The sequence below is a fragment of the Rhinolophus ferrumequinum genome, chromosome 13, assembly GCF_004115265.2.
Source record: "Rhinolophus ferrumequinum isolate MPI-CBG mRhiFer1 chromosome 13, mRhiFer1_v1.p, whole genome shotgun sequence".
In the NCBI taxonomy this organism is placed as follows: Eukaryota; Metazoa; Chordata; class Mammalia; order Chiroptera; family Rhinolophidae; genus Rhinolophus; species Rhinolophus ferrumequinum.
The window spans coordinates 55,799,340-55,826,471 of NC_046296.1; the positions used below are offsets into that span (position 1 = coordinate 55,799,340).

Genomic DNA, 27,132 nt, shown 5'->3' on the forward strand with positions numbered 1-27,132 from the left:
CCTTGGTGACCACAGCCAGGCGCCGGGCGCGCGCCTAAGCCAGCTCGGCGCGGACCCGAGAGCGCGCGCAGGGGCCCGGAGGCGCGCGGGGGCGGGGCTGGAGGCGGCCCTCGGGTCCTGCCTTGGCGTTACCGCACTCCTGGCGGCCGCCTCCTTCCTGCCGCGGGTATCGCTGCTGGGTACCTCTTCACCCCGCGCGGAAAATGCCTGGACCTAGGTGTAGGCTCACCTGAGAACCCAGCGTCTACTTATCGCTGTACCTCTTCACACTCTGAATCGGTGGAAGGATTCCCCTGCATGCTGACAACATTGAACTTCAACCTGAACCCTGTGATTCTGGGAAACAATTAAAGAAATTCCCCCACCCTTTTGTGTTCCTGAAAGGGTTTACAGCACGGAACCACATTCCCCACGTGATTTAGATGTGATTCACAGACGCCCCCTTGTTTACCTATTACAAGGTCAGACACAGACCCTTCAAACTCTCATCCTTTTTGCCTCATGATTAGCTGCCTAGTTGTACTCACTAACCAATGTGGACAAAACACCGGCTAGCTTGACTTGAGCAAACTTTTGTTAAGCTTCTCTCCTTCCAGCGCCCTAAAAACTTTGACCCACACTCAACCTGGGCCAGCACACAACCCCTCCTTATCTAACGTTCCTGAAAAAAGGCTGACTTCCGTGTAAAACATTCTCTGATCTGCAGTGTGATCACTGCCACCTCCACCGGTTCATCCCACTTCCCCAAAGCCAGTTCTCTGTAGCCTTTGTTCCCTGTTCTCCATAAAAGAAAAGCCCAACTGAACTTGTAGACACTTGGAGATCTTGTGTATGGTCAGAGTTCCCCCACAGCAATCGTCACACGCTCACCACCACTACCCCAGCATTGCAATTGTCCCTTTCTCTCTTCTTGGAATAATCTCTTCCAATAAAGTCTCTCTACCTAAACCTAGGGTTTTTTCGTTTGTTTGTTTTTTTTGACAGTTGAACATTCTCCCCATGGTAATTGCCCTCCTCCGTTATTGCAATATAGTAGTCTCTTCCCCAATAATCTTTTCAAAAAAAGGAATCATTTGCCTAAATCTGGATTTGTTTTTTATTTGACAGTTTTTAGTGACAGGATTCAAACTGAGATTGGGCCTCACCTATAGGCCCTTGCCATCCCCACCCCAGATAAAGGCACCTTGTGAGTCTTTTGAACTCATCTTCTTTTCAGAGATTCCAGGATCCTGTGGTGAGTTCTACTGTCAAACCAGTTATCCTGATATCATGTCTGTTGAAGCTGGTGGTAAGAAGTTACTTTGATTCCTTTTGACAAAGAGACTTTTCTTTGGCCCTTATATGAAGTTTCTTCTTCTTCTCCTTCTTCTTTTTCTTCTCCTTCTCCTTCTCCTTCTCCTTCTCTTTTTCCTCCTCCTCCTCCTCCTGTTCCTTCTCCTCCTCCTCCTCCTTCTCCTCCTCCTCCTCCTCCTCCTCCTCTTCTTCTTCTTCTTCTTCTCTCTCTCTCTCTCTCTCTCTCTCTCTCTCTCTCTCTCTCTCTCTCTCTCTCTCTCTCCCCCAGCACCATTTGATAAAGAGAAAATTCTTCCCTTGTCAAAAATCAATTGACCATAGATATATTGATTTATTTCTGGACTCAAAATTCTATTCCATTTATTTAAAGATCTATCCTTATGCCAATACCACGTTGTTTTGATTACTATAGCTTTGTAATAGGTTTTGAAATCAGAAAGTGTGAGAACTCCAACTTTGTTCTTTTTCAAGATTGTTTTGGTTATTCCAGGTCCCTTGCAATTAGATCAGCTCTTCCATTTCTGTTTAAGGGGGGAAAAAAACGCCATTGGACTTTTGCTAGGGATTGCATTGAATAGATAGATCAATCCAAGGAATATCAACATGTTAACAATGTCAAGTTTTTCAATTCATGTTATGGGTGTCTTTCCATCTACGTCTTCTTCAGTTTCTTTCAGCAGTGTTTTATAGTTTTCAGTGTATAAATCTTATATCTCCTTAGTTAAATTTATTCCTAAGTATTTTATTCTTTTTGATGCTGTTGTTATAGAAATTGCTTTCTTAATCTCCTTTTTAGATTTTTCATCATTAGCATATAGAAAGACCTCTGAGTTTTGTGTGTTGATTTTTGTTGAATTTCTTTATCAGCTCTAATAGTTGTGTGTTTCTAAATAGATTCTGTAGTATTGTGTCCATATAAGATTATGTTGTCAACGTAAGAAATGTCCAAACCAGTAGGGAATTTTTATAAGAGTTTATTCGAGCCAAACTGATGACAATTGCTGGGAAGCAAGATCTCAAATTCTCTGCAGAATGGCAGCTTACAGCTTCTTTTATACATGAAATTAAGGAAGGAGCTTAAGGAAGATTATAGAAAGGTGGGAGAAAGCAAGGTAGGGACTTGATTACAGGTAACAAGATTATGTGCTCTCTTGAGGCTGGTTACACCTTCCAGGGGTATTACTTCTGGCATTTCAAAAGTGTGTTAACCTAGATACACAAGAACAATGCACAGGACTTGCTTAAAAACCTTTCACTAAAGAAGTTATAGGCCTGGGGTGTGACTACCCACCATGACTTGCACAGTTAGGAATTTGTAGTTTATTATATCACCTCTTTTTCGTCATCTGTGAATAGAGATAGTTTTACTTCTTTCTATCTGATTTGGATGCCTTTTATTTTTTCTTGCCTAATTGCTCTGGCTAGAACTTCCAGGATAATGTTGAATAGAAATGGCAAAAGTGGGATTCCTTGTGTTACCGGACTCAGGTCCAGTGCTGGTTGTTCCCCAGGGCCCAAACTTGAGTGACAAGGGTTGGTGAGGAGAAAAGCGTACTTTATTCTAGATGCCAGCAGCTAGAGAAGATGGCAGACTAATGCCCAGGAAAAAACCCACCTTCCCCAAACAGAATAATCAAGAGGTTTTATAGTCAGACAGGTAGGTGGGGAAAGAACAAAGAAAAGTGGGAGTTGGTCATGTAAGTTTCAGGACTGACAGTTGAGAAATTGCCTCCCAGGGCCTGGTCTGAGAAATAGCCTCCCATGGCCCTGTCTTGCTTCATAAGGTTATCTTGAACTCAGTAGCTGTGGCTGGAGTGTGTCATGCGTCATCAGCAAAAGCTGCAGGGGAGTTGCAACCATGGATCCCGGTGTCTGGGCGCCTGAGAATTGAGAAATTGTTCTTTCCAGGTTCGTGCTCTGCTGATTAATTAGATCAATAAAGTATGTATAGTCTTAAGAAAGGGAACCACGCAGAGGCATTAAATCAAGCAGTGAAAGGGAAAAACAAAGAGAAGACAGCTGAATAGCAAGCTATGAGGTGACTGAACTAACTCTAAGTTATTCATTTCCCGAGTTTCACCCTTACACTTATACTCTTAATGGGAAAGCTTTCAATCTTTGACTATTGAGTACGTTAGTTGTCCTTTATCATGTTGAAGAGACTCCGTTCTATTTTCAGTTTGAGTTTTTTTAATCACGAAAGGTTGTTGGATTTTGTCAAATGCTTTGTGTCAATTGAGATGATTATGTGGTCTTTTCCCTTCATTCTAGTAATGTGGTGTATTACATTGATTGATTTAAAAAAAAGTACAAATACTGTTATTGGTTTCTTATTGATCTTTTAATTGGGGATCTGGGAAGGGGTAATAGTTCATCTTTATTTAACCTTCCATTCTAACCTGCTTAACTATACTCTGATATATTTTAATGCCCTTCTGTTCTCCCTATCAAGAAAAACAAGTTGTCATCTTGAACTTAGATCTAGGTATACTTATCTAACAGATATTTAACACATAAAGCCCTTGGTCCCAAGACTATTTATCAAAAAGTCCCTTCTTTTCTCACAGATTTGTAATGCTACCTCACATACCCAACCCCCGTCAACTCGGAAGACTATTTCTGGGCCCGGTGTTTGGAATCTGTACGTATGCTGTTCTGCTGATTTGTTGACTTCTGCAACAATAATACACTACTCCAAATACTGTAGATATTTTTGGTTTTCTTATTTTTTTACCGTTTTTAAGTATATAATTCAGTAGCATTAAGTACATTCACAATGTTTGGTAACCATCACCATTATCTATTTCCAAGACTTTTTCATTACCTCAGACAGAAACTCTACCCATTTAAACAATAACTCCCAAATACATTTCCCCTCCCCCCAGCCTCTGGTAATCTCTATTCTACTTTCTATCTCTATGAAGTTGCCCTCTTCTAGATACCTCATATAAGTGCAATCATACAACATTTGTCCTTTTGTGTTGGGCTTATTTCACTTAGCATAATGTTCTCAAGGTTCATCCTTGTTGTAGCAGCATCAGAATTTTATTCTTTATGCTGAATAATATTCCACTGTTTGTGTATACTACATTTTGTTTATCCATCTGTTGATGGATATTTGGATTGTTTCCACATTTTGGCAATTGTGAATAATGCTGCAGTGAACATTGGTGTACAGTATGTGATTAATTTGCTGCTTTCAATTCTTTTGAGTATATATCTAGACATGGAATTGCTAGATTCTATGGTATTTCTTTAACTTTTTGAAGAAATGCCAAACTGTTTTTCACAATGAGTTCCCCAATTTACCTTCCAATTAGCAATGCACAATGGTCCCAATCTATATCCTTAACACAATACTTGTTATTTTCTGTTTTTTGTTTGTATTTTTATAATGGCCATCCTAATGGGTATGAAGTGGTAGCTCATTGTGGTTTTGATTTGAATTTCCATAGTGACTGGCGATGTTGAGCATCTTTTCATGTGTTTATTGATCATTTGTATGTTTTCTTTGGAGAAATATCTAATTAAGTCCTTTGCCCATTTTTAAATAGGGTCTTTGTGTTGTAGAAGGTTTTTAAAATGTGTTCTTATTAGATATGTGATTTGCAAGTATTTTCTATTCTGTGCATTGTTTTTTTCACTCTGTTGGCAGTGTCCTTTGATATGCAAAAGTTTTAAATTTTGATGAAATCCAATTTCTCTATTTTTTCTTTTTTTCCTTTGCTTTTGATGTCGTAGTTGAGAAACTATTTCCAAGTCCAGTGTTACGAAGATTTCCCTTATGTTTTCTGCTAAGCATTTTATAGTTTTAGCTTTTACATTAGGTGTTTGATCCATTTGGAGTTAATTTTTGTATGTGGTGTAAGATAAGGGTTCAACTTCATCCTTTTGCATGTGGATATCCAGTTTTCTCAGCATCACTTATTGAAAAGGCTGTCCTTCACCCCAATTATCTTTACTTGCTGATCTGGGTTCTTGATGTGACAGTTTTCGGTCTAACTATTCCTTGGTATCTTGCCAGCTCATGTAGTTGTGTTTTTTGTTTGTTTGTTTGTTTCTTTAGGTGTATAATCTATTTATTAAAAGACAGATCTATGTCTTCTTGGACACACCCACAGTGTGGCCTTAGTGGCTGGTGATCTTGGTGTGCTGGCCTCGAACACGAAGTCCCCAGAAGTGGTGCAGCCCTCTGTGGGCCCGAATTCTCTTCAGTCGCCCCAGGTCATTATGGAGCTTGTTGTCCAGACCATTGGCCAGGACCTGGTTGTATTTTCCGCCCTTCATGTCCTTCTGTCTGTTCAAGAACCAGTCTAGGTACTTGTACTGGCGTGGATTCTGCATAATGGTGATCTCATGTTCCACCTCACACTCAGTGAGCTCTCCTGCCCTCTTTGTGAGGTTGATATCTGCTCTCCTCAACAACACAGAAGCATATCTTTGCCCCACACCTTTAATTACAGTAACCCTTAATTACAGTGATGGCAAAGGCTGTTTTCTGCCACCCATCGATATTGGTGTTGAGCACTTGGAAAATGTGCTGGAACTTCTCAGGGATCACTAGAGACATAGCAGCAGAGCCAGTGGTCATGTGTAGGCTTCCTGTGGAAGAGATCATGTAGTTTTCATTTTTTTATTGGGGAATATTGGGGAACAGTGTGTTTTTCTAGAACCCATCAGCTCCAAGTCAAGTCATTGTTTTCAATCTAGTTGTGGAGGGTACAGCTCACTGGCCCATGTAGGAATCGAACCGGCGACCTTGGTGTTATGAGCACTGTGCTCTAACCAACTGAGCCAATCAGTCGCCCCTCATGTAGTTTTAAGTAAAGTTTAAAGACAGCCTGTCATGCAGGGGACCGTGCTCGCTGCGCCATTTGTCGTGCAGGGGATCCTGCCGACTTCGCCATGTGTCGTGCAGGGCGGCCTGCGGGGTCTCTGGTCCCGCTCCCCACATAAGAACGCAGGACATGGTGAGGCCAAAAAGGAACACCCACGGAGCCATAAGTAGGGGAGTCACACCACTATATTCTCGCTGGTGGCTGGGTTGGAGACACAGGAAACAGGAGCCACACAATTCTCAACCCTCACTGCTCCACTTGCAGGCTCAGCCACCATCTCCTTGCTAGCCCCCATTTTTCTGCTAGCCTAGCCATGGCAGTTATATTCATGGCTAATGGCTCACTGGTTACAGCTGACGGACAACTAGCCACAGCTGATGGCCATTTGATCACAGTCGATGGCCATTTACTACCTGAGCCAGCACCTTTCTATGTGAGGCCGAGAGCCTGGAAACTGATTTTTGGGGCTCTGTCCCCACACAGCCTTTATTAACTTTTGCGTTATTTTCTCCAGGTCACACAGTGGAAAACAAGCAACCCTTTCCTATCTTTTCCAAGCCTTCCTTTCTTTTGTCCATAATGTTTCCTTCATTTTGTGGTTCAAGATGAATCTCAGTAGTCATTACCTCTCAGAGGCTAACATCCCTGTTTGATTAGAGGTCTCTACCTCATTCTTTCTTAAAACATCACGTTGCAGCTTACTGGTTCCTTGCCTGTCTCCTTCAGTCCCTTCTTGTCTGTGAGCTTTTTGAGGGCCAGAACTATGTTGTTGTTTTAAAAAAAAAACACCTCCCTCTTTCCTGGCCTGGCAGAGTACTTAACACCAGTTGGGTACAGAGCAAACATTTGTTGTTAATAAATGGTGTAGGTTATGTAGTAACCCAAATCATAACTTGGCTTTCTCAAGTTGACTACAAAAACAAAACAAAACAAAACAAAACAAAAAAACCAAAAACGAACACAGAGACAAAGCAAAGGAGGAAAGCACACAAAGCCTTTGTATGCTCATTTACGCACCTTACACACCAGCCTCTCCCTGCAGGAAATGAAACTATTCATTCTGTTCAATGATCTCATAGCTAACTGATGCAAGAAAATTCAGGTCTAGTTCCATTATGAGGTCTACACACCATAAGAGGCTGATTTTAAGTGGTGGGGAGTATCCTGGGGAGGGTGTGGTATGCACATTAGTGTAAGAGGGATTTGTCTGCTTTCCTGGAATCCATACTGTTTCCCAAACAGAAAAACTATGTGGTATACACAGTTTTGTTGAAGGATTGGGAGCTTGGGTGGACAGAATGCTCTAATTTTGATGCAGCTTGGCGATTTTTACAGGGCTTTTCTCAAGTCTTCAATTTTCGTTAGTGTAACAAACAGGAAGAACTTCTGCCCAATAAACAGTAGGGTACATCTGTAATGTACCGAGAATTTTTGAAATGAACAAAAGTCTTATTTTTACGGCAGAGCTTTTCGTATTGTGCGCCTTAATCTTTTTCTTTTAAAGTTAAATCACAAATTTTAAATCTTTGTGTTCAGCTTTTTGTATTCTTAATTCTTGCGCGGGCGGGGGCGGCAGTGATAAAGGAGGCTCTTACTAGGAAGAATTCATTCTTTGTGACTCCTCCTTCTATCTGGCTAAGGTTATAGAAAACGACCCTGCCTTGCTTTGTTTAAAGATGCAGAGTTCTAGCGTTATTTTCTTAAGCTTACCGTGTGCCAGATACCGCAAACGGTATCTATTTTTATATATTTATCACAGATATCTATTTTATCACAGCTGTCACTCTCATTTTTGCAGACATGAAAAGTGCGACTCAAGTTCAGCCTCTTGTCTTGGGTCATCTCTGGGATTCACCGCGCCCTCGTCTTCACCGGTCCCCCTTCATCCCGCCCCCGCCAGTCGTTCAGTGTTCCATCCAGGCCACTTGGGGTGATGGGGCAGCTAGGGTAGGCGGGTCTGGCAGGGTGTTAGGGCTCGTCCCTTGCCCATTCTGGTATTTAATATCCCACTTCTTAGAGGGCTGGCCAGACCTGGAAACCATAGAGCTGATTCAGCCCAGAGCGTCTCTTCCCCCTGGCGCCAAGCGCAGACGCCGCGCCGCTGGGCGGGGCCTACTGGAGGGGCGGGGGTAGAGGAGGGGGCAACCGGCAAGGGAAGGGCTGGGCGGCCTTGCAGCGCCCCACAGCGGCCGCGGCCGGAAGCGGTCTCGTCGGCCCTGCAGCGCTGGAACCCTGACGCACGGAGCTAGAGAGCGAGAACGAGAGAGAAAGGGGGCAGAAATGGCGGCTCCGCTCGGCTCCCGCTGAGGAGGGCGAAGCCGGCGGAAGGTCTGAGCTGTCGGCGAGGAGCATTGCTCCCGCCTCCCGCTACCTGCCTTCTCACGCCGACTTCCCTTCCTCTGCCCTACTCTCGCCTGTCCTTGTCTGAGCGCCGCAGAGTCCGGGAGGGCTCGACTATCCCGGCCCGGCTCCACCGGCCCTGACTGTCCGGCCGGCGGGCCGGCCTTCCTCGGCTTTCCCGGGCGCGGCGTGGACCCCGTCCTTCAGGCTGGACCATGGTGAACACCCGGAAGAGCTCTCTGCGCCTTCTCGGGTCCAAGTCGCCTGGGCCCGGGCCTGGGCCTGGGGCCGGAGCGGAGCCTGGGGCGACCGGAGGCAGCAGCCATTTCATCTCCTCTCGGACCCGCTCCTCCAAGACCCGCGCTGCCAGCTGCCCCGCCGCCAAGGCCGGGGGAAGCGGTGGCACCGGCGTCGCTCTGGATGAGGCCCGGGTAAGAGCGCGGCGGCCCGAGTCCGGAGGTTTGCGAGTGCCGGCCCGGCCGCTGGGGCTTTGTCTGGCCGGGTTGGGGCAGGAAGCCTCCACTGGAGACCTGCAGCTCGGGCGGCTGGAGACGGGGGTCTGCCGGTGCGGTGGAGGGTGGCACCGGGGTAGGTAGGGCCGCAACAGCTTTGCTGGCCCGTCTCTTTTGTGTAAAGAACAGCACTTCAAGTCCGGGGGAGAGGGCTTTGGGGGGTCTTTTCGAGGACATTAGAACGGTCTGCTTTCCGTGTCCTTGTCCTGTCTCAGAGGGAAAGTCTAGGGCAGAAAGAGCCAGGGGCGGGAGTCCCCGGGGTAGAAGGGCTGGAGAAGTGAAAGTTTTCTGCGGTGTCAAACCCTTGTAAGTGTGTCAGCTCCTGCCTGTGCCTAACTCCAGCTCACTCTCAAACTGTTTGGGGGTGGTTCAAGTTTGTGAGGAAGTGAACGGAGAGCTCCAGTTGGCAGCCAGGCAGGGATGCTGAAAAAAGTTTGTAGTTGCTCTGACACCAACTTTGAAAACAAAATTAACGCTGTCGCCTCTCCAGGCAGGAGAGATCAAACATGACCCTGCAGCTGGAGAATCAGCCAGCCAGCCCACTAAGGTTCTAGTAGGGACCTAATAGAGCTTTCTAGTAGAGCTTTCAGGTCACAAAAGGGGCATGTCGAAAGAAACATGTGGAATGTTTTGTATAGTGGGAAGGCACTAGCACCTCCAAATTGTATGGTTTCTTGGATGCCAACATTTTTGTTATGGGAATGGTTTATAAAAGGTGAGTTAACAACACCATTGTCACACTATTCTAAAGTGAATTTGAACAAGGCCGTTGATTTAGTTTTTTTAAAAAACTGATTGAAATTTTATAACAGTGTGAACCTAACTAGCACATATGTTTTATCACTTTAAAGGAGTTGATAAGTTTGTATATGAGATTGGTTATCAATTCAGGAGAGTGTTGTTTTTGTCTAGAAAGAGGCAACTGACTAAGCAAGGGTAACTTGGCTGGAAATTGCTACTCATTTAAAATGTTCCTTTAAGTCCACACCCATTTTTTATTATGGGAGAAAAGCAATATTTTATTTTCTATAAAGGTCTACAAGATTATGGTTTGCGTGCTTTTTCTCTGAATTTTATACTATTCTGACACTAATCAGTGAACTGAGGCAAATACAACAGACATATTTTACTATACTATTTTGAAGTATATTATATCTTTGAAAATATATATGGCTTTTATTTTGCTAAAAATCTGGAAAATATTTTCAAAATTGTCTTAATAATCTATTCTGGGGCTTACACATCTGTTAGGTTGAAATAAAGCTAAATCAGAAAGTTGTGCAAACTATTCAGAGTAATCTGAAAACTAGACTTTCTGTAGAAATTATTCCAAACATGTATAAGCTTATTGACTTTCAGAAGCTAACATTTATTTTAAAATAATAGTAAATTTAGGAAAGGTCTGTCCTCTACACTTAAGGACAAATAAAATATTTAGAGTGTAAGCATTTAATTGTGTACTGCTATGAATGCCTAGTCTATTAGAGCAGTGTCTAATTCATCTGAAGCAATTAGCTTGTCTTTCACTGATCAGTTCGTGGTCCCATTTTTGAATTCATAGATATCATTGCTGTCCTTACCCCCTGAGGAATAAGGTGAGGTAATTTGTCAAGCAGCTGTTACGGAGATGTTAAAAGGCAAGGAATCAATAATCTAATGTAGAAATGAACATTTGGTAGCTTTTAAATTGCTAGAAGACTGGACGATATTAGAGCTCTTTCTAGAATGATGCTCGTGAAACTTTGTTTCAAGGATTCTTTTAAAATGTTTTAAAAAACCATAAATAACTGGCTAAAGAAGATTTACTTAAAAATATTTTTCAGTTTTTAGAAGATTTGTATTCTGGCTGTAGTAGATAGATCATGGAGTGATCTAATTGCTTTCTCTGAGAAATTAAAGAGATTTACTAATCCTAAACTGTGATTGGCCCTTTAGAAGATGATAAGTTATAATTCTGAATATTTTAAGTTTATGGAGCTGTATCTTTGCTGGACATTTCTGAAATGGATTGTTTGAGTCTGGTAAACTCTTCCTCTCAAGTTGGTTTTATGTTATAAAAATTTAGCACTCCTCCTGGTTCACCCTTTCTGGTGTAGTACATACTTAAACGACATCCTCCATGTCTATGGAGTCTTAGACATTTGCTATTGTCTGTAATAACTTACTTGATGGGAAGTAGGATTGCTTGTGCTATTAATTTAAGAGACCCTTATTTTTGTAGGAAGAAATGTATTCCTTATTATAAGTAATTGAGATTCCCTTCTCTACTTTTGTGTTATGTTCTTCACTTTATACTTGATGCTGATTTTTTCATCCTCCTTCCCCCCGACTCTTCAGTTTATTTCATCTGCTGTGTTTAGAGACATTTCATTTACTCTAAAAAGCCATAGGACCACGAGCTGTGCCTGTAGTTTGCCTTTTCCCCAAGTTTGTATAGGATGGAGAAACAAACATATGATATATTGTCTAGGTTACTGGAATGATTTTCTTGTGCCCACACTTTTTAAATGTCAAGTTGACTTGTGCTATGCAGTTAGCTGTAATTACTCCTATATACTTGTTTTTTGTTTGTTTGTTTAGCATGTATAAAGTTTGACTTCTTTTAGGTCAGTTAATCTGACCATCAGTAATTAGCATTTATAAGCTCCACCTAAGATTCAGTCTCAACAAAAAAACTTATAGTTGCAGGATTGGAATATATTCGAAAAATCTTTATACTCTTTTTCGTACTCTTAGGCCTTTTTGCTGATACTTTGGCTTTATCATTAGCTTTTTGTGCTTTAGGAGATGATCATTGACTTTCTGAATCCACATGTTAGTTGAGAGGATCAAAGTTCAATAACTATAGGTAAACTTGCTTCATTTTAATTTTGTTAAAAAAAAATCTCTGGGTCCTTCTTTGATATGCTCTTTTTATCACCCTGTACTTATTCATTTCCAATACTCATGCAAGCAGAGTGGTCAAAGTTGAAGGTTAAACATAGAAAGGAAGCCTGAGAGGGAAATGTAATAATGTTTATAACTCAGAAGAGTAGGGAAAAATACAAGTTCCTCAAAGCAGAGCAAGATTTTCCTTATATCAAATTGACAGGCAGTACCATGTAGGTGATATTGAGTAATGTGGTGAGCAGTGTCCCCTGTCAGAATTTTGAACCAAAGCATTGTATAGTTCATCGGATTCTCTCTGGTAATCAACTGAAAATGCAACTTTAAATAGGCCATTTTTGTAGTCCGAATACTATACAAACTTGCAGTTTTTTAGGTAGTGGATGAAACTAACAACACCTGTAGAATTGAAGGATATTAATTCCTTAAATCATTTTTCCTGGCAGTCCTTTTAACCATCCCTTGATAGGTCCTTGATTTCATGTCTCCTAAATACATAATTATAGATAAACCTATAACCTCTGGAAACCAGCTGGACAGGTGGTAGGATTACAACTTGTTATGAGAACCAACGAGCCCAACCAGTTTCAGCACCCGAATAGAGAGTGATCCTGTCTCTTCAAGGATCCACTTCAGAAAAGTGCTCTATTATTTTGAATTGTATATTTGAAATTTCATTTCGGACATACACAATGAAGTTTCATTTGTGTGCATTATTGAGTTGATTTCTTGATACTGGGGTTTTGATCTTGTACTTGGAATATTTTATATTTCTGTTATACCTCCCAGCTGAGGGAGGATTTTTGTGAAAAATGAGTTACTGAGTAAAAAGTATTTAGGATTTTTGGGTAAAAAGTTTTATGGAAGTACAAAGTTAGGGAAAAAGCCATACATAAAATGTGTTAATTTTATTTAAATATAAGCTAGAGATTTTTAGAGAGTTAAATATTGTATGTGGCTTATATCAAACAGTAGAAAAGATCCATGTTAAAGTTTAAAGGTGTAATTTGTATCAGTTTTTAGATACTTTGAGTATATGCTGTAAGTATATGCTTACAAACTTCAGATGCTTTTGAACTGTAAATATTTTGATATTAGATTTTTTTTTTCATTTTTGGATTGTTACCTAAAAATAGTTTTATCTGGAGGTAGGATATGTACCTTTGGTTAAAGTTTTTCTCCCCTAGAGTCTTCTATTAGAGTAGGCTATAAGCTCCATGAGAACAGGCACTCTATCTTATTTTCCCCCAACTGCTGTATTCCCAGGGCCTGGTGCAACATCTGACACATAGAAGATGCTTAATAAATATCTGTTAAATGAATGAATGACCAGCATATTAATGAGTCAGTCTATTTTGTGAAAATCATGATGATCAAACTTTGAGAATAGAGGATAAATAAAACACAGTCCCTACCTTCAGGACTGTAAGTATGCACATGGTATACATATGAGAAATTATTAGCAAGATAAATCAGTTCAAGGTAGGTCCCAAATAAATGACATAGGTGCTCAGCACGATAAGAGTTCTAATCCTTTTCTCACTGAATGTTTTGAGTGGAATTCTGATGTTCTTTAAAGAGATTGTCATGTTCACAGCTGTATCCTGAGAGCTTACAATAGCGCCTGCCAGATATTGCTCAATAAATAGTTTTTGAATAGATGAATGGAAAGTATGCCTCATTTTTAATTATTTTCATATTGACAGTCTTCACTTTTGCTATATTTACTTGTTGCATTTTGCCCTTCTGCCCATTTGGTGGTAGCCTAATAAGGAGAGGAGAGGAGTAAACTAAGGTTTATTTAGCATCTCATGCTAGTTGTTTAATGCTGTCTCATTTAATCCTTGCAACAACCCAGTAAAGCAGGTGATGGTACTCTCATTTTACAGCTGAGGAAATTGAGTTGCTGAAGAGCTTAAATGGCCAGTAGAAGGCCAAATAGGTAACAAGTGGTAGGGGTAATATTTAAATTTAGTTCTATCTTCTTCACTTGTGTAACTTACTGTCTCATCTGTATCACTTCTCTTTGATGCTGTTCAATCAGTAGTTTGCACAAATATCTGAAAAAGTGAAGAAGGCAGATGCTGTACAGTCAGGAAATACCATCCATACTGTGTATAGACAGAGTTTTACTAGACTCTGGAGTTGTGTCTGGGATTGCATTGAGACTGAAAGTGGGAACAGTAGTCTGTAGGGATTGAAATATAGGACAGCGATTTTCAGTAATTGCTTGCTGCTTGATTTCAGGGGGTGGATGTTGGGAGAGGAGCAGGCATATTGTGTGTTGAGATCATTTTGCAATATTTTTGCTTCCCAATATTTTAAAGATGGCTTGGGGAAAAATATCGCTATAAAGAGACTACGTGTGGGGCTTGTGGTCTCCAATAGAGATGTACGTGTGCTGCCATCTTTCCCTTTGCTTGGCAGTATTGATTTATCAGTGTGTACATTTTCTTTTATGCTCTGGGTATCTATTTATCTTGGGGGTAGATGTTTTCCATTTGAGAAAAATGTTTATACTTTATTGAAAAGACATTATATGGCATATTCATATGTGAAGAGACATACTAGTGAATTAACCATGGTTATTGGTTTGTGTCTGTATTCTAAGACCCAAATCAGTCTCTGAAGCAGTGGTGCTTCAGGTACGCATAAAAGATATGTTCTCTAAACTTGCCAGATGGGCACTTGGGAGGTAGTCAAACCTAACTTTGGTGGTGATGCTTGCCTTTTCTTTTGTTCTTATTATATTCAATCTATAAATACTTATCAAGCAGCTACAGCATTAAAATGTAAGTGCCATGTGGGCAAGCATTTCTGTCTCTTTGGTTCACTATTACAGGGCTGCCATGTTGCAAAAGTCCAGGAGACACCATTCATACTATGGTCTATGTGAACGGCACCTCCTGGAATTGTGCAGTGCACTCCTATGTTATATGTGCAATTATCCTCGTACAGTGTCCCCTGGGACTGGTGTGGGAATTTCTTTGAGATGCCAGAGTAGTGGAATAGCGTATACATATACTTAAAATAAATATTACCTTCAGATGTGCTGCTCTGGTCTCCACTGCTAGGAGTAGTGTCTAGGGAGCGGTTCCTATATCCCCACACTCCTACCAATGTCTGGCAGTCTCTATCTTTTTAATTGCTTTTCTCTGATTACTAATGAGTATGAGCAACTCCGTGTCCACAGTAGGTTTTTCATTTCCTCATATCTGAAATGCTCGTTAATGTTTCTTTGCCCATTTTTTCTATTTTCTAGTGTATTTGCTATATGTTCTTATTTTCCAAGAGTATTATACAAGTGGACACTGGTCAACGTTGCTCAAGCAGTAGTTCGCTGTAATCAGAAGTGTCTGGATGCTGATGGTAACCACTTTGAGCACCTCTTGTAATTGCAGAAGTCAAAAGTGACTTGTATTCATCTTTTGTTATCGGTATATATTGAGTATTACAATTTTAATACAGTTTTCCTTTCTTAAAATGTGTATACATTTTTTTGGCACCCTCTGTAAATATAGATAAGTGGTTTTTAACTTTTTTTTGTCCCGTAGTAAGGGATACTGTTTACATCGTGACCCTGTACACACATATAGTTTTACCTTTCCTGTTTAGGTCTTTGATTTGTTTTATTCTTTCTGATAGACAGCCTGTCCTTTGTAGTGTTACTTTATAATGCAACAAATTCCCATATATGTCCTGCTTTGATCTCCTTTTTTCTTGGTCTGTTTATTTTTGTGGCAATACTATGCTATTACTGTGACTGTGGTTTTGAGGTATGTCTTAATATCCTAAAAGGCAAGTTCGTCCTCTTTATTTTTCAAAGTTGACTTAGGTATTCAAGGATCTTTATTTTTTATTTTTTATATACATTTCCAATTACCATTATAGAGTTCCTCAAAAGATCCAACTAAAATTTTATTTGGGAATGTATTTGAATTCCTAGATTAATTGCACAGAATTGACACCTTCATAATAAATTGTCCAAGAGCAAGGAATGTCTCTCACAGAACATGTTTGTGTATTTCTCTTGTGGAATTTGATGCTTTCTCTGTGACCTAATATTGTCAGTTTTGGCAAATGTTCTTTGTGTGCTTGAGAAAAATGTGTATTTTCTGTTAGATGTAGAAGAATATAAATATATGATAGAAACATTAAGATGGAAAGTATAGTATGGATTTATTGATTATTCAGATAAATTTCATATTCCATGTTAAAATTCTACCTGATTTTTTTATTGTTCAAATTCTGTGTGTGTGTGTGTGTATTTTTAATTAACTTTTTATTTTAGAATAGTTTCTATTTCCTTCTTGCTTTATATTTTCATACATTGGTTATTTAGAAGTATGTTGATTCCTTTTCCAAACAGTTGGGCATTTATTTTCTAGTTATCTTTTTGTAATTTATGTCTAGTTTAATACTGTATTCAGAGAACATATTCCATATGACTTTGATCTTTTGAAATTTATTTTGGTTTATTTTTGTCACCCTGTTTTGGGTAAATGTTCCATGTATATGTTTTTTTTTTTCCTGATTGCTCTTAACACCTAAACTTACGTTTTTTAACTCTTATTTTTCTTCCTTTAAAAAATTATATTCCCTCTAACCACAAACTCTTGAAATGTTCCACTTCCCTTTCTGCCCTGTGTTGCCTAAAATTTCCTGATTTTCAGGGCCCATCAGCTCCAAGTCGTTTTTTTTCAATCTAGTTGTGGGTTGGGGTTGCGCAGCTCACTGAGCCATACGGGAATCGAACTGGCAACCTTGGTGTTATGAGCACTGCTCTCTAACCAACTGAGGCAACGGGCCACCCCTGATTTTTTTTTTTAAATGAATATAACTACTTTGGTTTGTTCTTTTCTTTGGAGTTTTTTTCAGTAACAATACATTTCACTAAGGTACCAATTTGATTATCTTTTTATATCTTGTATTATCATTCTGTATTTATCTTCTTTGTGAGTACTTTTTCCAAGAATATTTTCAGTTTAGGACTTTTTGTGACAACCTTTCTTAGCTATTACATGCCTGACAATATTTTCATTTTGCTCTTTCATTTAAATTAAAAATTGGCTGGATACAAAATTCTAGGTCCAGTACTTGAAGAACATTACTTTATTGTCATCTTGCATTTACTGTTACTCTTGTCGTTTGATGTTGGTCTGATTCTTTTTCTTTTGTAGGTGTTGTGTTCTTTTTGGAAGCTTACATAGAGTTTTTTTTGTTTTTTTGGTCTTTGTTCATAAACTTTACTGTATTTTAGGCATGGGTTTTCCTTCACTCTCTTAGCAATCTTAGATCTTTCAGTCTACCGTTTTTCATCTTTTTAAAATTTTTGATTGTGGTAAATTCATTATTTCTTAATCTAAAATTATTGTTTCTTCAAATATTATTTTTTCATTTTTTTGTGGAACTCATATTATTCAGAATGTTGACACCTAGGAAAAGTTTGTCCCTAATCTGATAATGAAGCCAAATGTTTTGAAGCACTTTTGATGGCATGCTGGAGAAATTCATTGACAGTTCCTTGAGTGAACAAGACTTGGTGCTTCTTGCAGCAGACTTCTGTTGACCATTTTGGTGCCAATGTGTTAGTTAAGTGGCTTACTTGTCAGGGGATAAAGCTTTGAAGTTGCTTGATGAAAGTTCATTTCCTTTGCAACTTACTAACACTCTTTACAGTGTTCACACTTAGGGTGAATGTTGTAGTTGTGTACTTGATTGTGAAAGTTAAGGGAATTTACTTTTAAAAAACAAAACCAAACCTCCGTACAGAGCTATACCTTCTTAATCCATGACGTATTATAAGAATTTTAAATGTATATGTAGAAATTGTAGGAGAAATTTCATTAAGAGATGTGCACAAAACAAGAGAGAAACTGGCAGCACAAATTCTTGAGTTGGTGGGTGATTTCTGTGTCAAAATTCTGAAAGTAAAATTTAAAATTACAATTTTCATTTTTTCGTTTTTATTATTATAATTCAATCTTCAAATTAATTAGGGGGATTTGAGAATTGAGGGGAAGTGGTAGTTGCTGAAGGCCATACTATTATTTATAATGGAGGCAGCAGTTCAACTGAAAATGGAAGTGTCTATCTTTAATTCTTTAGTATCTTTAATTGAGTAACAATGTGCGCCACACACTAATATAGAAGAGTACAAAGACTGTTGACCTCAGCTCTTTGGCAAAATATTTTATTTTTACTTAAAAATTATAAATAAAATTTTCAAATGGTGTGAGGGTGCACAGAAAAATAAAGGACCTTGCCCTGCTCCCTTAATTCCTCCAGTTTGTTTATCCTGGGGATAATCACTGTTAAAGCTGGTCTGCATCTTTTAAGACGATTGCACATGTATGTATGGGTTATTTATATGTGTATATTTTTGATAAAAATGGAATTATACCTATATACTATTTATGATAGTTAATTTTTCTAATTTAACTGTGTGTCATACACATTTTTAAATATCAGTTCTTGATGACTTTCTAGTATTTTGTTGTATCACTGTATATCACTTATTTATTCCTTATTTGTACACAGGTTGTCTCCATATTTTTAATATTATAAATAATATAGTAGTAAATGACCTTTCTCTTTTAGGTGAAGTGTAATTACTGGGTGAAAGGTATATGTATTTTAAATTTTTATAGGTTTTGCCAAATTGTCCTAAAAACAGGTTAAATCAGTATGTACCCCACTCATTACTATCAGCACTAAGTTTTTGTACCTTTTACTGTCTGATTTAAGGAGTTATGCTTTAATTTCCTTGAAGGACAGAGACTGTCTTAGCATCAGGTATCTTTAGTATCTAACACAATAATAGGTGCTTAATAAATTCCATTTGTAGAAGGAATGAATCATTGAAGATAATTAATAAACTTAAAGTTATATTAATCCTACCTATCCTTACTTGAGGTTATATCCACTATCAGGCTGTAGGTGTAATGTTTATAACTTACACTAAGTCACCTGGTTCTTCTAACAATCTTATGAGATAAATAGTGGTTTTTGAATTACAGTGGTAGTGCTGCAGTATAAGACTGGTCCTGTCCAGCTTTTAAGTCTAGCATTTTTCAGTATCCACATTGTCTTTCTGTCATGTTAAGTATGTATTATTTTCAGATTTAAAAAATCTGTCTTCCAGGAAGAAAAATGCATTTTAAATTACAATAGACTTTTTTTCTAATCTTTTTACAACGCCTTAGCTCACTTTTGTATATTTTTTCCCTTTCCATATTCTTTCATGATGATTGTTTAGAAATATTAAACTAGTAAGCCATTGCTCTTGGGATATTTGAGGAAAATTTAGGAAATTTTGTGTGCCTGAAGTTTTACTATTTTGTAGACTAGTATTGGCCCTAAGTAAATAAGTAGCAGTGTGAGTTTTGTTTTCTGCAGTCATGGTAACTGCTGCCTCTGTGTATTCGTTTTACAAATGAAAGAAAAAAGGAATTGACTGCACTTCTAAGCTTTCTCATGAAAACAGGAGTGCCTATTTTAAAGGTAGAAAAAGGCTGTCTTATAAAGGAAATTGGAAAAGATGGATTGCACCCATATACTTTTTGATCTTACCTGGGGGATAATGTTCCTTCCTATTCTGTTTTTCTTGTCTCTTCAAGGATCTTTTTCTCATCAGTTATCTTACTCTTTAATTTTTATTTTATTCTTTTCTGAGGTTCCTTTTCTTCTATTTACAAGAAACCAGGTCATCTTATCTTAAAAAAAGAAAATCCTTCCCTGACTTCTTTGCCTTTGTGACCTCTTTAGACTATTGTCTTTTTCTTAATTCTGAGACTTCTTACCAGAGTAACTATGTAGTCATCACCTGTACTTTCTCACCACTCACACTCAGTTCTTCACTTAATGATTTCCACTCAGCATTCTCCACAAATTGCCCTATCAGAAGTTATAGTGACCAACTAATTACCAATCTACAGGTTTATCAGCTTTCCTTATGTTTGGAGGAAGTTTCCACTCCCCCTGTTTTAGTGAGACACTATTTTTCTCTAGTTTTTATGAGTCCCTTTCTGTTCATTCCTTTAATGTAGGCATTTTTTTTAAGGTTTTGACTTCTGCCCTCTTGTTTTTTCATTCTGTCTATTACCTGTGATTCTTTTATTTTTATTTATTTATTTATTTATTTATTTATTTATTTATTTATTTATTTATACCATTTCATAGCTATCTCTAGTCCTCACCTCATTCTAACTCAGAGAGCTTTATTTTCTACAGTCTGACTCAGAGCTGTATTTTCTACAGTCTGGTAGACATCTCCCTAGATTTCTGGCTGGAATTCTAAACCTAACTTTTGAAATCAGAATTCAGCCTAACACTTCTCCCTTCAACATCTGTTCCCTTGCCTACCCCCAACTCCCAGAAAACAACTACTACTTTCTACATCTTGCCCTATTGTCTTAATTTGACTACTGGTATCACTAATCTCTTATTTTGCTTTCTGGAATCAGTTTCTTATTTTTCACTTTTACAATACTAGATGAGGCATCATCAAGTCTTGAATTAATTTAGTGGTCTGCTAATTCATTTGTTTCCTTGAATTTCTCATTTTTTAATGCTGTTATTAGATACATTCTTTTTGTTTTTACGTTAAAGCCCAGGTTCTAGATTTCTGACAGATTCTGATCTGGGCACAAGCCTTCCCTGAAAACCAGAGCAACATAAATTCTCCTCTGATTCATTCTCAAGATCTTTTGCATAATTTTACGTGATTTGTGGTAGAACTGTGGTCAGTAACATGGTAGCTGATGAGTATGGTTTAAGAGACTCTTAAGACTTGAGAAAATGAGTTTTGCATACTGGAAAAGTTATCTATTTTAGAAGGTTAGAGTTTAGAGAAAAAAATTACTTAGATTGGATGACTATCTTTTTATTGTACTTTTACTTTTTGTGGCATTTGACACTATTACTATAGTACTTCTCTTGGAAGTTATCCCAGCCTTGAATCGTGTTCCTCTGACCATTTTATGTGCTCCATTAATATGTTGTTAGAATATAAAGTACATGTCATTTGTGATATCTTCCTTCATCTCTATTTGTAGTTGTCGTTTTTTATTTTTTGCTTTCAGAGAATCGTATACTTCTATTGTATTTACTGTAATACGCTAATCATTATCATGACTCTCAACCCAATAGATTGTGTATTGAGTTCTTGTAGTCATCCTTTGTTATCAGTATATATTGAGTATTACAATTTTAATACAGTTTTCCTTTCTTAAAATGTGTATATATTTTTTTGGCACTCTGTATTTTACCATTGCCCCCATGTTTTCTATACACAGTTGGCCCTCCATAAATGTTTGTTAAATGAAATTATTCCCTTAGTCAAATTATTCCCTTTTCCTACTCTGGATTGTAATCACTCTGACATAGATTGCTAAATGACTGTGGGTAGATTGCATAATCTCTCTTAAAATTTTTGGCCTGAAACTGGTAACGCCTTTCCTCAAAGGGTTAGGTTAGGTTATAATTAACTATTAAAATGCTTTGAAGATGGAAAAGTTAAGGTTGAACATATGATTATCCTATTAAAGGTGAACTGTTAGTATTAGGTTTGTAGGTAAAAGCTTTCCTAAGCTTGAAGTTACTAAAATGGTGCTGAAGTAATCATTTTGCATGTATTTACATCTTGCTTGTTTGCTTTACTTCAATCCCTAGATATCTTTGGAGGGAAGGATCCTTTTGTAATGCTATTTATTCTGGGGTTTCTGTCACAGAGCCAAGTCAAAATTGAAACCCTTCCATGATAAGAGAAGTACTATAGTTTAGTGCAGCAGTTAGGATGATATGCCTCATAACTATACTTAAAACTGTATTACGTGCCAGAGGTCCTCAAACTTCTGTCTGCTAAGAATCATTTGAAGGCCCTTGTTAAAAATATCTCACCTTCAGAGATTCTAGTTTAGCTAGTCATATTTCTTTAATGAGAAATCCAGGTGATTTCTGATTCAGGTAGTATGCGGGCAACACTTTGAGAGACTCTGAAAGAAACTGAAAACCAGTAGAATATGAGAGAATGACCAATAAACATACAAGCTAATTTAAATTGATAATCAAAGAGTTACATAATAACTCAAATTATTTAAAAAAAGACTAGACTTCAAATATTTTACTGTTTGTCTTTAATTCCATTGGTACATAGTACTTATTCCCAGAGTATGTTTGTGAAACTTCGTTACCTACAGATGCTCCATGAAAAAAGAGAGCTTGATGAAATAAGTTTGTGAAATTTTATATACTGTCTTCCATACTTAAGATTTACACAGCATATTAACATATTAAAAACTCTTAGAAGTCTTGCAGCAAATACCTTGGACCTCATTGTTTCCCAAACTTATTTAACCATTAGCCTTCCTTTATTTTCCTTAATAATTCCTATTAATAATTTATTGAACAAACTTGGGGAAATCTTGTTGTTGTTTTTTTTTTTGCTTGCTATTGTGTAGAATTAAAAAGAAATAGGGTATTTTTTAAATTAAAGAGCTTAATATCTTGCTAGAATCTCAAGACTTGGATATTGACACTTAAAAATGGTAAATATATAATACTAAATTGAATATAATGATATGCCAAAAAATATCATAGAGTTGCAGCTAGTAGAAAGAAAAGGTCAATTTAGGTTACATTCTTCAGATTTCATAGTAGAGATGGGTCTTGAAGGGTGAGTGGTGGGATTTGATTAGAAAGAGTAATGCTGGTTTGGGCTATCCAAATTGGTAAAGTAGTTTTATAGGTATCAGTTTCTGTGTTCACAAATATGCCTTAGCTTAGAACATATGCCATTGCTTCCTCAGTGAGTACTTGTTGACTATGTTATATAATAATGCTTTTCAAACCCTAATGTGCCAAGAATCACCTGGGGATCGTGTCAAAAATTGTTTCTGATTGGGGTGGAGCACATTTAGAGTGAGAATTGTAGTCTCCTGAGGATAGTTTGGAGGTAGCTAACCAGTTTTTCTTGGGAACTTAAACTAGTAAGTTGTGTATGTTACACAACTGAGATGTTTATTATCCGTAATTATAGACACTCAGATGTTTGAATTTCTAATTTTTTCCCTTGTGCCGTTTAGTACGAGTGCAATCTTAAGACTTTAAAACTAGCTAATGGTAAATTGTATTAAATCACAAAATTAGAAAGTGGTTTTTTTTAAAAAAAAATTTTTAGTGAATTAATTCTGTAGGCTAAACTTGGATACCCTTAAACATACATAGCAAGTATTTCTTAGGTTTGTTTGCTAGTAGCTATGTTTTGACTAATTATCTGTGTAATGTAGTTGTGTTGCTTTGGGAAAATATGATCTAGAAATATGCATTTATAAAATGGATAGTTTTTATATATTTTTCTTAAAATAAACTTGTAGCACAAAAGGAGACCAGACTCAAATATATTTATATGGTAACATATTGAAGATGATTATATGTTCCTTTGAAATACTGATCTATAATGTTAAGTGATAAAGTATTAGCATGTGAATTAAATCTTCTCTAAAGAAAAGGTCCTTCCCTCCACTTTCTTCCCCACCTGCCCAGTATCCAAGGAATTATCCAAGGAATTAAGAGGAGAGCTGCTGTGCAGGGACAGTGACTTTTCTGTAGTCCTAGGACATGCCGCTGGGGAGGGAATAATGGAAGTGTGATGGATGGAGAGATTGGTTACCTTAAAAAATTGAATTTATTGAAAGAGTAAATAAATAAATAAAAGTATTAAAGATGATGGAAGCCAGGTTTCTCACTGAGAAGGGCTTACAAACAGAAAAGGGAAAGTCTAGAAAGAAACTTAAGATGTGGAATTAGAATTAGAAGCATTGGTGTACACAGTTTTAAAAAAAATTATTTATGCACAGATAAAAAGAATAGGTATAGATGTGTGTGTGCGTATTTTTTTTCTTCATATATTTCCTAGCTTTCTCAGCTAAGAGGACTCAGTAACAGTGAAACCCCCAGGAACAATTGCACTCATTGTCCAGATCTTGGTTTCTAAATACCATCCTTGATTAAAAGGAACCAGGGCTCCTTGGAGAAATAGCTAATTCTAGGGCCAGGGAGAGAAAGTACAAGATGAGCTTAGAGATTTCTTTTGTGCTAGAAAGTAAGAAAATATTCAAAATGGTGGAGAGTGTCAAAAGGATACAGGAACCACTTTGAAAGGGCTCCCAATGGCCAGATCTTTTATAAAACAGAGTAATGGATTATAACCCATAGAATAAAATAAGAATTCACAAGTGCATGTTGATATAAATAAATGAGTAAATGAATTGGGCAAAGGAGGGAAGGGAAAGCTCTTTAAAGTTGAATGCCAATTTAAAAAATATAGATGGAAAATGGGATTAGGTAATCACTGTCATAATGGTATTGGATAAAGGCAAGAGTAGTCAATGAGTGCTAAGGCTGGTGGGTGGAGGTTTGGTGAGGAACAGGATATTGGTGAATTATCACAATAATTCCATATAATCTAATCAAACACAAAGGGAAAAATGGACTTTACAGTAGAAAAACCTGGCCAACACCAACTTGACCATGTGATCAAGGTGATAATGATGGGGTCGGTATAGTATGCACAGTATCATTTCTGTATATTCTTTCCAAGAGTGTGTGGCCTGACTCTGGTTATGGGACATCAAACAGACCCAGTTTGAAGGTCATCCTAGAGAATGAAAGGCTACTCTTTACAGTCAAGGGCATGAAACATGGGGAAAGACTAAAGACCTCTTCCAAATTGAAGAAGACAAAGGAGATACGATATCAATACAATATGTGTTCCTCGATTGGATCCTGAACCAGAAAGAAAAGAGAGACACTGTCTATAAAATTTGAATGTGTCTGTGGATTGGCTCTGTGTTATGTCACATATCACTGTGGATTTCCTGATTGGGAGGGTTGTATGATGCTAATGTAGCAAAGTGTCCTTGTTTTGGGAAGTATACACAGGAGTATTTAGGAGAGAAATGAGGAATCATGTCATAAAAAGATATACACAAACCTTTTCTCTAGGCTTGAAACTATTTTAAAATACTAGACTAAACATACTTTTCCAATTAATAGATTTCATCTTTCAGACTCTTTTGTTTCTGTATTTACAGATTAATTACATTTTCCTACACTCGTAGAGTGCTACACTCAGTAAATATTTATTGGTTGAATGTATACTGTACTTCATTCAAGAATTTAAGAAGTCTTTGTGTTTTAGTATGAATAATAAATGTGTTTTTAACTTTATCTTTCAGAAATCTGAGGCTGATGGTAGTTTAAGTGATAGCCACGTGTCTCCTCCAGCCAAACGCACTTTGAAACAACCTGATTCTGTTTGCAAAGACAAATCAAAATCACGAAGTACTGGTCAGCGAGAAGAATGGAACATATCAACTGGACAGGCCAGGTGAGAAGTGAGAACTCATTGGTTGTTTTTTCATGAATTATGTGATTCAGGGCTGATATTAGTGCTAATTTTCTTAAATTGTAAAGCTACTGGTATCTAGAAATACTTAAAAATTGTATTAAACTTAATTTATAATTTCTGCATATAACTGTATTTTCTCTAAATACGCCATAAAGTAATTTGTTTTATAAAAATATGTGGTATTGTAAGAAAAACTTATTTCTAAAACAATATGGATTTTGATCGGTCTTAAGTATGTGTACATGTTTATAGTCCTGAAAATTTAAGTAAAAACATATGGTTACAGTTATTTTTTATTTGAAAATAGGTAAAATCTCCCCTTTCTGAAATTCTTAAATATTCCATTTGAATTGACATACTAAAATATATAAAATCTAAATTAATTTTTAAAGAAATCTTTTCATGTATATGATTGTTTTCAACTTAAATTTGCTTTGGGTCTGATTCAGTATGTAGCAGGAAAACTTAATTTTACTCACCAAAGTAAACGGTAATAATTTAATGTAGATAGGATAAACACACACATGCACACAAAAGATGTAAACTTTGAACTCAGAATCTTGAGCTTCTCTTTTCTCCAAAGTCTTTGAAACAGAAGTGCTGATGATGTGCCCACTGAAAACAAAAGTAAAAGGAGAATCTTTTGGTTTCTTTCCTCTTTGAAGTATTTAAAAATATTTTGATTTTATATGTAGATATATATAAGTATATTCATGTATATATATGTAAATTCTGGATACTGTTACTCTTTGATGAAAGAAATCTTTGAAGTTATATAGACTTTGCCAGGCAGTGTACATTTACTTGTCTCTAAAGAGTCTGTACCTATTTTAGTATGTCCCAGAAAAGAAACCACTTTATTTAAAATTTATTTTCTTTCTTTCTTTTTGCTTTTAAACATTAAACATTTAAAAATAGATTTCAATTACACTTGACATTCAATATTATATTAGTTTCAGGTGTACAGCATAGTGGTATTTTAAATTTCTTATTTTACATGGTGTGGGAGCTAAGTAGAAAAATATAGGAATCATATAGTCTGTTGATTTTTTTTTTTCCCTTTCTCATCATACTCATTCATGTGAGATGAAACAGATCCAGATCACCATAATGACATTTCTTAAGATGAGTACTGCCCTTTAATTACACTTCTAGACTTGATCTACCTGTTATAATCTGTGTCCTGTATTTATTTAATGAGTGAATCAGACTTTTTCTAGATAAATGTTTTTTAAAAAGTTCTTTTGGTGTTGAAGTTTGACTTTTAACTGTAAGATCATTTTAATAGTTTAATTCAAGTATGAGTATGTAATACATTAGATTCCCCACATCTTATCCACTCTGAAAGCCTTTATGTAAATTGATGTCTTTCATATAAAAAAAGCCTCAAATGTTTTTTGGGGGAGAAAGATAGTTTTGCTTCCATAAGTTTTGCTTAGGTATACCTTAGACTGTGATACTCCTTTAAAAAAATACTAAATACATTTGAATAAAAAGCTTAAGAAATAATGAATGCTAATAAAATATACTGTTTCTGTTTTGGCAGAAGAATACTGTTTAGCAGTTAACGTTTTAAAAAGATTTTTGAGTTAAACTTTCATGTAGGAATGTTAAGTGGTACACTGTTAGAATTTTTTTGGTGTTTCATGTGACTTGAAAAGAAAATGACATTTGACCTATTAAACAGAATTGAATTTTAAGCCAAACTTGTAGTTAAATCTATTTTAGATTTTGAGATAACAAAATGCAAAAATCACCATTTATATGAGGGCTTCTGTTTTGTTTTTATGTCATGAATCTGAGAATCCTGATTCCATTATTTTGTTATCTAAGGTCTTATGAGGATTAAAGG

The 27,132-nt window shown here is 37.2% G+C and overlaps 1 protein-coding gene and 1 pseudogene across 3 annotated transcripts in view; one reads left to right on the top strand and one right to left on the bottom strand.

Annotated features, from left to right (window-relative positions):
• Nucleotides 1–5,388: 5,388 nt before the first annotated feature.
• Nucleotides 5,389–5,863, bottom strand: LOC117032816 (40S ribosomal protein S18-like; annotated as a pseudogene).
• A 2,474-nt stretch (nucleotides 5,864–8,337) lies between these two features.
• Nucleotides 8,338–27,132, top strand: part of ATAD2B (ATPase family AAA domain containing 2B) — a 109,895-nt gene continuing 91,100 nt past the window's right edge. For 2 of the 3 annotated variants that reach the window (XM_033124811.1, XM_033124813.1), the window contains exons 1-2: nucleotides 8,338–8,902; nucleotides 25,108–25,259. In XM_033124811.1, the coding sequence (XP_032980702.1) occupies nucleotides 8,687–8,902; nucleotides 25,108–25,259 (368 nt within the window). In that variant the 5' untranslated portion in view covers nucleotides 8,338–8,686. The remainder of the gene's footprint in view (nucleotides 8,903–25,107; nucleotides 25,260–27,132) is intronic. The other variant, XM_033124812.1, reaches the window with a different exon arrangement.